This window comes from Barbatula barbatula (assembly GCF_947034865.1).
Source record: "Barbatula barbatula genome assembly, chromosome: 1".
Classification (NCBI taxonomy): Eukaryota; Metazoa; Chordata; class Actinopteri; order Cypriniformes; family Nemacheilidae; genus Barbatula; species Barbatula barbatula.
The window spans coordinates 11,444,214-11,456,951 of NC_136766.1; the positions used below are offsets into that span (position 1 = coordinate 11,444,214).

The 12,738-nt window shown below is 39.3% G+C and overlaps 1 protein-coding gene across 2 annotated transcripts in view; it reads left to right on the top strand.

Annotated features, from left to right (window-relative positions):
• Nucleotides 1-2,236: 2,236 nt before the first annotated feature.
• The window catches only part of mtss1lb (MTSS I-BAR domain containing 2b), a 50,225-nt gene continuing 39,723 nt past the window's right edge, over nucleotides 2,237-12,738 (top strand). For both annotated transcript variants that reach the window (XM_079463862.1, XM_079463863.1), the window contains exons 1-3: nucleotides 2,237-2,776; nucleotides 12,431-12,492; nucleotides 12,607-12,680. In XM_079463862.1, the coding sequence (XP_079319988.1) occupies nucleotides 2,693-2,776; nucleotides 12,431-12,492; nucleotides 12,607-12,680 (220 nt within the window). In that variant the 5' untranslated portion in view covers nucleotides 2,237-2,692. The remainder of the gene's footprint in view (nucleotides 2,777-12,430; nucleotides 12,493-12,606; nucleotides 12,681-12,738) is intronic.

Below are 12,738 nucleotides of genomic sequence, written 5' to 3' on the forward strand. Positions count from 1 at the left end.
AGCTGATTTATTTTAGGGAAAAGTGTCTATTTATTAATTAGCATTAATAATTCTCTGAGACTTAAATAATTCAGGAAATTCTAATGTAAATACACTTTTTGAGACGGATCAGGAATGATGGTCCTTGTACGTAAGATAGTTGTTAGTTAGTTACAACAGCACTGTGAGTTGATTGATGTGTCATAAGGTGAAGATGTCGTCACTCCATACACCATGTTCCTTGGCAAAGGAGACAAGATTATTTAGTATTCTGAGGACATGATTGCATGAAAGACCTCAAAATGAGATGGTGGGTTATCTTTGGCTTTACAAAAGGGAAATCTTTCCCAGAAATAGTTTGATGAATCAAATGACTTTTTCCACATTCTCTCTTTCCTTTTAAAGTATAAATAGTGTAAGGAGCTCAAGAATGCCGCTTGGAAAGGGTTTGTATTCCGCTTGAAATAAATCTGATGTAATGTACCTGGAATTTGGTTAAGGCTGTATTAAAGCTGTGCTAGTCCTTGTGTGCAAAAAAAATTAAAACTGTGGTTTTTGAAATGCATATCTATGAATTGGGCACAAAAAGGTGATAATCAAATTTTTTTGTATACTTTAAGTAGACAATTATTTTTAATAATGTTTTATGATGTGCTGGTTAGAGCGTTGGGCTTGTGATCAGAAGGTTGCAGGTTCAAATCTCAGTGCCAGCAGGTCATGACTGAAGTGCCCTTGAGCAAGGCGCCTTACCCCTGATTGCTCTGCAGTAATGTGCAACTGTAAAAAACTACTTGTAAGTCGCTTTGGATAAAAGCGTCTGCCAAATGAATAAATGTAAATGTTAAACTTCTGACTGCCTGTTAGACTGAATATAATTACCACACTGTGAAAATACAGATATTGCTATGCTAGACAATGTCAGAAATGTTCTTATTTAAGCTTTGGCTACATAATAACGGTTATCTTTGAAACACATTTTAAAAAGTAACTTTTAGCTTATTGTTTGCTCTACTTACCATGAAAAACCCTCATTCTCACTGACTGTAATTTGCTTTTGATTACATTTTTGAACGTTCTTATTTTGTCTCTCTCAGGTAGGATTTTAATTCTCACCCAGTTGCCCTCTAGAGGATTTTGTTGTCAGCATCTGTGAAACAAGTTCCAACAACCACAACAGATATCGGTAGTCCCTGAACATTAGGCTCAGAGCGAGACCTTAAAGCTATAAATATGACAATTTGCTTTGCATACAAAGTGCAGTAAGGCAATGACCTTGGTTCTGAAACTTTACAATAGGGATTCATCCCTCCCACTGTGAAAGAAGGACAAGGTGGTCAGATCTTTATCGGAGCAAGAAAACAATCATGAAATCTCATTTCAGCTTCATTATCATTTATCATTGAATAACTTTGCGTTTAATGAACTCATGCATTTCGGAAGATTGAATCCCCCCCTTTATGTGCAAATTAATGTTTTTCGTTAATAGTTTCAGGAGAGCTGATCACACACAGCTTGGGTATTTAGGAGATGATACAATTTCCAATAATACAAGTACTTATGAAGGTTGAAATGTACTGCAATATGTCGCTGCTACATGCTTTAAACCATGCGTAAGGACTGCTGCGTGGGTTAAAATTACCCAAAAGGATATTTTTAACCCGATCGCTAGGTTGTCTTCACTCAACCATGGGTGGAAACAACCCAGCTATGGGTCATTTTTAACCCAGCAGTGTGTTCTGTTCTTTCCAATATTTACCCAGCATGGGGAGAAAAAAGCCAGCACTTTTTAGTGTGTAGCATTTATACTTTATGTCCACCTTTAAAAAATGTTATAGTAAAAGTGCAGTAACCATGTTTTTTGTATATTGACTACCATTGGCAAAACTATGGTTAACCGTGGTTTTTGTAGCAAAACCACTGTCATTTTGTAGTAAGCCTGGCTTTAACTGTAGTAAACCATAATAAATATACAAAAAATCCTAATATTCCTTATTACCCCCAACAAAACCCTACCCCAGAATTATATTGTGTGTAATGTAGCCATAGGCTACTATTTGCAAAAGTGAGAAATACCGGATTCGCTTCCAAAATTGTATCACTGTTATTTTATTACATTAGACACATTTGATTGGAAGCTAGCTGTCGTATTTCATTCATTTAAATTATTTTGTCCATATTTGAATTTACAGTGTGTCGGCGTGTCCCAATCTCCCCTCCCTCTGGCCTCCATGTGACAAGCAAAACTGTTCTGCCCAATACGATTCCTATGGATCGAGTTACTGCCCCTCTCACGCCGCACCGCTGCTGCTCAATTCACTCGCTCCAGTCTCTCCCGGGCGGGTGGCGCACCGCTCCATAGCTCTACAGGCACTCTGCGCTTCTCACATCCATTCAGATCGACCTCGTCTCGCTATCCGAAGATGACCGTGTTTTTTACGGGTCCATCCACGAGCCTAACCTCCTCCAACCGCGGAGAGTAGATCCGGAGCAGAGGAGAGAGAGTCAACCATCTCTCTCTTCTTCTCTCCCCATCATCTGCCTCAGTCCTCTGGGCAACAACCCGACAGCTGAAGACGCAACGTATCGCAAATCTGACTAAATCTACAGCTCATCCACAAACGCATTCTTGCTTTTCAGCGTAAAGACAGGGGTGGATAGGATATTGTGGACGTAAATTTCTACAAGGATTCGTTTTTTTCTGTATTCGGCGAAGATGGATAATATAAACGTGGAGTCTGTGGAGAAAGAGTGCGGAGCGCTCGGGGGATTATTCCAGGCGATTGTCAACGATATGAAGGTGAGGCATCGGTGTTATTTTATGCACATGTAACCGTTTTTTCTTCACGAGCGTGACCTGCATACAGATAGTGAAGGTGTCAAACCCGTTATCCCTTCTGTGCGTTAAAGCAAGTACCCGTCTTGCAATATTTTGGCGTAAATGACAGAAGAACTATGACACTCCGTTTCTTGGCCGCCAATGTACCGGAACGTTAAATCAGCATGGCGTGTTGTGTTTCGGTACATGATACGTTTGGCGTTTGCGTTAATACAGCATGCACGAAGTGGCATGCACTGTATCATCCGCACGGGAATGTTGTGCGTAAAGAGGAAATGGAGGGGGGCTTTCACACACAATAGGAAACAGACCGAACCGCTGCTGAATAAGCAGATGCGGCCGTGCGCCATTCCGTGTCACTGAGAGATTTGTTGCGTCTGCCTAACGGATTCCAGCGTGCTTTTATATCACCGGGTGTATAGGAATTAAAGGCTTGTGGAAAAAAACGTATTGATCTTCTGTCGAGTATCATGTTTTTAACCACATCGTAAAGAGAACGAATCATCGCATCACATGCATGCATTCTGACAGGCAATACAACTCAGGCAATTCAGGCAGTCGTTACGCACGAGAACAGCGACCACATGACTTTCTCCCATGAGAGGCTTTCAGGCAGCTTGTTAATATTACAGTATTTCACAGTAGAAGTGATTTTCTTAACACAGTGCATTGATAAAGCAGCACACTCCCACGTGTCTCTGATCTCTCCTCTGCTCTTGACACGCTAACACACACATTCTCCTCTCATTTATAATTGAACCCTGTTTTCTCCAGCATGTGACGGACAACGTTTCCATTTGCTTCCACGCCATTAAAAGTGTATCGAAAAATGTGGGTCAGCCATCGTGTCATTGAGTAGACTGTGGCGTTGGCATCAGAGTCGATGCTTTTTGTCTCAGAGCTCTAATGTTGGTGTTCTGTTTGCCGCAGTTTAGTCATACATGAGTGCTGAGTCTGACTGACAAGGACCATTGCTTTACCTTTAAGATGCAGGTTGATTCCTGGCCTTGCTCATTCTCAAATTGTGATTTGGACCTTGTTGACGTGTGGATGCAATGCAGACATGCAGTTTAACAAGAGTTGTTAAGGATGAACCATTTCCTAGTGATATATTGTATATAGGCTATCTAATATATCAATTCATATTTCTGGTAACCCTGTACCGGTATTTTATTAATGAGACTGGAAAATAAAGTTGGTGTTTAAACCCCAAGACTTACAAATGTTTCATTGTTTGCTCACTGTCTATGCCTTTGCGTGCCTTTGTTTATGGGTTGTACATTAAGTTGCCTGTGGCCATGGCATCTCGCTTGTCATCCCTGTCTCATCACCAGAATGTCAGCTGGATCTTCTTTGTTCTGTCTCTAAAACCCACTAGTGGTGGAATGAAGAATTCAAGAAGGGACCCAAATTTTCACCTGAATCAATGAAGTATGGTTTCACTTCACACTCCAGTCTGCAGGAATAGGGAAAAAACACCAGATTCATTTCAAAGGTAGAAATGTATGCGTAATGTCAGTTTGGTTTAGCTGGATAGTTGAGTGTTTTTCTATCTGCGTCTCTTTTGGCTGAGTCTTGGGAGAGCATTGTTATAAAAAGGTTGTTATGAGTATGACCCTGGAATATGGGGGTGGGGGATTGGATTTGAAAGGGGATGGAGAGGTGGGGTGGTTGTCATTTTAGGCCCGCATTCTTACCCCCCCTCCCCTTAGACAAAAGGGTCCTACTCAGGAAGAGAGAGAGAGAGAGAGACACACCAGAATTAGACATGAGGATGACAAAAGCACACAGATGTCTGTTGTATGACTGTTGTTTACGTTCGCATGCCTTACACTGGGATGAACATACCGGCCTGTAGATCATACAGACTCAAAACATACATTTGTCTAGATTTCAGTCTGCCTATAACAACTAAATCTGAACTATGTCTTCATGAACTAAATGTTCTTTCTGGGATATACATTGGTCAAGGTATATACATTTCTGTCTTTGCTGATAGGTGGAATCTGTGTTGCTTTCCTGCATTTTCTGTGCCGACTTTGAGGGGAAAATCCACATTATTTTGAGGAAGGTGGTGAGATGTGTTAAACAGCGGATAGCACTACTGTAAAACCGATACCGATTAAGTAATATCTGTTTGTTGATAGCTTGATTTTCCGTTTGTTTTTATTCCATTCTTACATGACAGCTCATGCCTTCTGTTTGGACACCATTGATGGAATCCCATTGTAGGCTTGCCAGAAGAGTATGTGAATGAGCACGTCACTGTTTTCCGGTCTTGTTTTGGTCAAGCTTTAATGTTTAAATTCTTCTGACTGCCCACCTCATGTCCACTCATTATTTATTTATCTATTAATTTAGGGGTCCGCCGAGACAATGGTGTAAGGCTTACGCTATCAAAATGAGCATGTTTTGTCTCTGGCCTCTTATTAGGCTTGTTAAAGACGAATCAACTGGTTTTGAATGGAGTACTTTCCCTTGGCAGTGTGCCTGCACCGCTCAGTGCGTCTTTGTTGAGCCTGTCAAACGTATCTCGTCTCTTGTGTCTGCTGACATGAGTAAAATCTCCCATAGAGTGATGAGTAAGACACTGAAATATATGTCAAATTAATGTTTTAGCGATCAGGTTTATTAAAGCAGGGGGCTTTGCTTTTGGGAATACATGTGCGCCCAGTAGCCTCTCGCGCCAGGGTAATTTGAAGCTGAGGATTTTGGGTTTGATCCCCATCTGGGTTGCTTTAAGCTCAGCTGAGCCCACAGCCAAATATGTATCAACCTAAACTGCATTTCATTTTAAAGCCCCATCTTTCCCACATGAGGCAACCTAATGGCTAGCATCGGGGTTGTCAACAGAGAGTTTCCAAATTCAGTGCCAATTAAAGAGGTCCCAGGAGAAGCTTTGATAGCATAATCCTACTATCACCGTCATGCCATTAGGCAAGGTTAATCTTGAGGCCCCTTCTTGACGATTGTATACTTTAAATGGCTTTGAACAGAAAGTGTCTTTTTAAATGACAGTTATTGGATTTAATTTAATCTGTGGAAGAGGTCTAGACATAAATTATTGTGTTTTTCACTTAAGAAAGCCAGAGCAAGACCCATATCATCGTGCATAAGGGCACCTGTCCTTTCAGTCTGATGACAACCCTGCCATTAAAGTTCCACCATTTTTCTGGTAGTCAATCACAGTAACCTCCTTTCCATTTCAGTTATGTACTACTGAGGGATATACAGCATCTAGAATCTCTGAGTGGTTTCTGTCATATAGTTTTCAATCAGACTAAGGTACACTTCCTATATATTGACTGCGAGGAAGGTTTAGGGGGTGGGTCTCAGAAGAGTGAACGCTTTCGAGATGTTCATATTTAAATAGACTGATATGAGTGTATATCTCTCCTCCAATTTTATGTCTTGTAGTCAGAATTGAGGAGAGGAAACAACTGATGCTCGCATATTAGACATGATAGAGGAAATGAAAAGCAGACGCCTGAATATTTTTATGACAGAATGGAGTTAAAGAGAGATGCATGGAGAACCGGCATGGCGATCATGTAAAATGATTTCTATTATTCATCAGTGCATGGCTTCAGACTCCTTTGGTAAATGTCAGAAATAGAGATGATCTGCCTCTTTCATTCATTCATCAGCACCAAAGACTTCTGTGTACTGTATTGTGGGCCTGACAGCTTTGGACACACTGGCAGTTTGTGTCCTCTGCCCACAAAGGCACAAAGCCAATCATTGCCGCTTCAAAGGAGCCCAGCGGAAGCAGAACAGCCAATCACGTTTCATCACGGCTTCCACTAACCCCCCGATGTCTGGTCTCTGAATATGCGCATGCCTTCATCCCCCCATTAATTTCTCTATCTGCTCAATGTAGGGTCGGAGGGGTATTTCAGCGGAGAGATTGACTTATCAAGAGCATATCAAGCTCCCCCAGGTTTTGTAAGAGACCCTTCATTAGTTGAAGCTGAGACTAAACTAAACTGAGGAAAATATTCACAATGACAAAAATGTTGAACATGTATTGAAGGTGTTCTGATTAAGGCAGCTGCAAAGACATCCGTTTTTTACTGGGTGTGTTAATGCAGTATAGGTAAGCTGCTTCAATCATAAATGATAAAAAAGGCAATCTCACTGTTTCATCTCACAGCATGTCTGCAAGTGTAAGTCAAGCTTGGTGATTTGCCAAACGGTGTTTAAGAAATCTGATGTATTGCAGACAAGCAACATTGTTTCACATACCAAATGCAAAATATATTTTTCTAACAAGAGTAACTGATATTGTGTTACATTTAAAGGGATAGTTCACCCAAAAATTTAAATTCTGTCATATTTTTTTCAGGTTGTGTAGATTACACAAAAGAAGATATTTTGAGAAATGTCTCAATGTTTTTGTATCCATACAAAAGACGTCAATGGGGGCCACTGTTGTTTGGTTAACAACATCTTCAAAATATCTTATTTTGTGTTCTGCAGAAGAAAACCATACAGGTTTGAAATGACATGAGATTGAGAAAATGACAGAATTTAAAGTTATGGGTGAACTATCCCTTTCATCTGGTATTTATTGTTCAAGGATACTCACGGATGACTGTTTGACTTTTATTAGTATTGATATGCTACAAACTATATTCCACGTCATTCAGCATCTGATTGAAACTGAGGTATAGTACAGACAGATTTATTGTGTATTCTTTGCGACTTTGCATACTTATCAGTTGTCACATTTTTCTTATTGTAGCCTTTAAATTTATTGAATCGAGAACTTTCAGAAGCAAACACAGCATACTGTTGTTAAAAAGTATACTATGAATAGTGTTTAAATTTGGATAGTTCACCCAAAAATGTTTATTCTGCCATCATTTGCTCACCCTAAGATTGTTCCAAATCCAAACCTGTATAAATGTCTTTGTTCTACTAAAAACAAAAGAGGATATTTGGAAGTATGTCATTAACCAAACAGATCTTAGCCGCCATTGACTCCCATAGAATTTATCTTATGGGGGATGAGATCTGTTTGTTTACTGACATTCTTCTAAATATCTTCCTTTGTGTTGAGCAGAAGTGTATTCAAGAACAACCCGAGAGTGAGTAAATCAAGACAGAATCTTTTTTTTGTGAACTATCCCTTTAATGTTCAATATTGGACAGCAAACTGCTGATAACAGACTTCAATGGCTCAAGTGATATTGTAGACTAGAACTTTGGCTTGAGACACATGGGGCAACATTTATCTCGAAGTCTATGAATTTGTAATATAAAAAATCCATTGCGGCTTAATTGTTAGTCTTTGTTTGAGTGTTTGAATTGATACATTTGTAGAAATGGCATTAGGCTAATGCAGTTCCACTTTTGTCTTCTGCAGTCACCAGTGAGAGCAGCGGGGATGAAACAAGATATTAAGCCAGCAATGAGCTTTTCATTTTAGGAGCATAATATAAAACTGAGTCATTTGAACTTTGACAGAATGTGTCTTTAAGCTCTTAGTGGCTCTTCAATGGAATTCCATTAGCAAGAAAAAATGCCAGAGAGGCTATTCTGTTAAGCTATCGGTAACAGGAAAATCAGATTTTTCTGCTTACAGTCTTCCATACACTGCTGCGGACATCTGGGGCAATGCTTTGTCTTTTAGTTTCAGCATTGTGTCACTTATACTTGAGTGTAGATATATAATAGACAGAGTTTATTTTAGAATTAAATACGTTAATGGTAATAACAAGCAAAAAATCTGTCCAGGGGGTGTGAAAAATAAACTTGATTTAAGTTAACCTTTTTCTCAAGAACATAATTCATTTTTCTCACCCCATGGACAAATTCTTTTGCTTGTTTTTTTGCATAAACTTGTTTAATTCTTATATTATTTTTCATAAAACAAGACTAAATATCTTAGTTCACTTTTCTTGTCAAGTAATTGTGTATTGATTTAAAAAGGTTTAATATTTTAACTAAAACAAGACAAAATGTCTCCGTCATGGAGACAATGATCACAATTTAATATTTTAGCAATACTTTGGATTACATTAGCACTTTCTGATAAACCAAAATGTTATTTAACAATATATTGGCTAAAACGAATGGGCAGCAAATCCTTCGCTATCATTTCGGTGATTAGTTGTGTATCTTTTCAACTCTGGCTGCGCTGCATTTCTGTCTGACGGTAAAAGATGCGATGCTCGTCTGAGTTGCATCTTTGGTGGTATCGGAAGACATTTTATGTACAAATACTAGATGATTACGCGAACTTACTCGCAGTAGATTTGTGTGACAGCTTGGCGCTGCATATTTTGCAATGAACTGTTTTTTCATCTATTTTTTCGAAGTGAAGCCAGACATCACTACGTGACTTCCAAGCCATTTTCTCTGTTTTTCGGTTTGGACTTTGGACCGCGCTCAAGCAACGCTAACCAATCTGTGCTCAAGGTGCCGCCCAAAAGGCTGCTATAACCAATCAGAAGTATTTTTTTAAACTCAGATCATCGTTTTTATGATCGATCGTCGCTGTTGCATTCGAGTACAAGAGTGATCGAGTACTGTGCCCATCCCTACTAGCAATGCTAATGTCATGAATTTGATTCCCATGAAATGCACCTTAGGCTTCAATGCAGCCACTTTGGATGAAAAGTGCCTGTAGGGCTGTGCAATTAATTGAAAATTAATTTAAAGATTAAAGATATCGTCAATTTTGGCCTTCATCAATTACAAAAACAAAATAATCGAGGTAAACGATTATTGTGCCGCATTTCTTTTTGCAAGGATCCTCTTTTTGATGTAGTTTAAATCCACAGCGCAAACCCTTTCCTTTACAGTGGTTCAGCAGTGCCATTTCTTTACATTTCTTTTCCAGTTAAATTAAGAGTTTAAAAGCCAAGTTTTGTTTTATTTTCTATGGTGTTTTAAAGGTTAATGAGTAATCGTCTTACATAATTGGGATCTCAATATTGGCCAAAATAATTGTGATTAGGATTTGTGTTATAATCGAGCAGCTCTAAGTGCCTGTCAAATGCATTCATGTATACATTGTCCTATTTATTTTAAATTTATACATTTATTTATTTATGATTAAACGATTTGATATGGTCATGATGCTTAATCTTTAAGGATCATTGACAATGATAGAGCTTAAATTGACCATGATAGTTTTTTTTCTGAAGGCATTGAGCTGACCTTTACAAGTGCCACCATCATAATCAATTGAATTTAATCCTCACCGTATTATCAAGGCCCTGGGTTTGTTTGCCCTGGAGACCTCTAAAAACCAAGTAGGGTAACAACTGACAGAAACTGCATAGATCCAATGAGAGTAAACAGTGCAGTGGCTGATCAATACTTCATCGTGCAGTTGATTCACCTGTCATGAGCAATAGGCTTCTCACAGATCCTTAATAAAGATGTTAAGCATTGCAGTGATGAAGGGTATGGACGTGTCGTCACTTTACCAAGTGGACACCACGTTAGCATGCCGGAGCGCGCCCCCGTGGGTGGCAAAACACTCAGCAAATAATTGCGTGTTTTAGTCACAGGGAGTGCCCCGATATGTTCATGTGGGAAAGTGACGTCAATGCATACCCTATATTAAAGTGTGTCTGCACCTGGTCTATACAGTCATTGTGCTTATGGAGGTTCTAAGTCCTCCAACATCTGCCAGCTGTGGTAACGTTGGCAAACCTCACTGTAGCTTAAGGGAATGAAATACGTGGAGTTAGCTTTCATCCTCTGCCAGAGTTCTGGCTGTGTTTTGGCCTTATTAAAGCCCACCTTTAATGTAGTTTTTCCACTTGGTTTGGCAAAACAGAAAATGGCCTTATTGCTTTACAGGAAGCATGTTAGCATGTTATGGAGGTACTTATCCAATTGTTTGTGGATCACTTGGCGGGGTCATAAAGAGAAGGGATAAAAAGATGGTGGATAACGGGTGAATATCGGTAAGCTGACAGTATTTGTATAATTGGAATCAGGGCTTCTCTGGTATTGGATTAGCCCAGGGAATATGCTAATGTCCCAGGATGGATAAAAGAGGCGTGTCATGCACCTTATCACTCACGCACAAGACCCCCTAAAAATGATGAACCCGCAGTCCTGTGCAGCAGATTAGAGACACTTCAGGGATCCCTCTGGGAACAGTGCCATGAGATTTCACAGCAAATTAGCAGACATCAAACAGGCAGGACGAGAAAGTGCAGACACTCACCATCTTCGTCAGTGTACCAGCGGCTTTTGTAGTGTTACCAATGACTCTGCCCTTCTGCACTCATCCACCGTCACCTGCCATTTCTATCTTTCTTTTTTGCATTATTACTTTATTACCTCATTATTTTCAGGCTATTTTATTCCTGTCTCCATCTGACTGACCCTTTTGGTGTTTGGGGGTAATGTGTGGGTGGGTGTATCAGGTAGAGGAGCGTTTTCTTTTAGATGCTGGGCACAAGCCTGACCTCCAGCTAGGCTCTCAAGTATGGCTAATTTCACCTCTTGACACACAGAGGCCTGAATCTGTTCGGTTCAAAGCCCGACCGAGTGCAGCATTCTTAAGACAGCTGTGGCTGACAATGTGTTGTGCAAATAAGAATGACATTTTATAGCCGCTGATGACTTGCAAAAGCCTTTCCCTGTTTATGCAAGTAAACAGATGTTGTATTATATATAATTTTTTGAACTACAGAAGTTTTTTGATCACAATACTTTCTAGTTTTAAATGTAAGTAAATCAATATTCATTAAAATAAAAAAGCATAACAATTTGCACTTGTAAACATGATAATGCAATATTCAATATGTTTAAATATTTAGTTATAATTTACATGAATATATTTTTAGAGTCCATATATTTATATATATTTTTAAAGTCTGTCAAATGATTTATCATGAAAAATCCCATCCAGAACCAAAGTTTGTGTTTACATAATATACAGTATGTCTGTGTACTGTACATATACATTTTTGTATTTATATATTTTGATATATTTATATTTACCACTATTTACCACTAACTGACTAAACTTGAAATTATTTAAAATATATTTTAAATATATACATGAATGTGTTCATAAATACAAAATGTATATGCACAATCCACAGATAAACTGTATATTACGTAAACACAAACTTTTATTTTTAACACATTTTTTTGTGTTTGAACATGTTATAAATGAGATTGGGGAAAAAACGGCAATATAGCTCAAGATGACAGTCATAAGATTGTGTGTACTAGTGGTCATGCTTGTTAGTTTCTGCTAAGCTACTGTGATATTCTGTTTAGCCCGTGGCCTGTTTTATTCAGACTGAACACGCAAGCTTTGCCGCCTGCGTTTCCATGGAAACAAGGCAGAGAGACTTTCACGGCTTGTCCTCTTATCGCCAACATTCCTCCTCTTGCCCCAGGGCAAGCCACACCCCATTGAAAATTATCACATCCATACTCTATAAACACACACATTATGTATGTAAAGGCTTACAGTTTTTTACATCTTAATGCCATTGCATCCCATAGTCTGTTAATTATCACTGATGTTGCTTTGTTTTGAACACATTTACTTATTGTATAGACGCTCATACAAGTACGCGAACTGCCCAGCAAACACTTTCAGCTCACCTTGTGTCTTTGCTCTTTTTGCAGTGTTCATATCCTGTGTGGGAAGACTTCAGTGCCAAGGCCACCAAGCTGCACTCTCAACTCCGGTAAATATTGCATCCGCCGCAAATCCACACCTGTCGTTTTGAAAGGAAGTTTTTCGTGAATTCTGAGAAAAGACAGTGTCATCGAATTTATCATGTTGGTTTTGTGCTTTTCAGGACCACTGTGCTGGCAGCTGTGGCCTTCCTTGATGCTTTTCAGAAGGTGGCAGATATGGCAACCAACACAAGAGGTAGGCAACGCTTGTGATTGTGTGGGTGTGGGTGTGAGGGTGTGTGCTTTCCGTATGC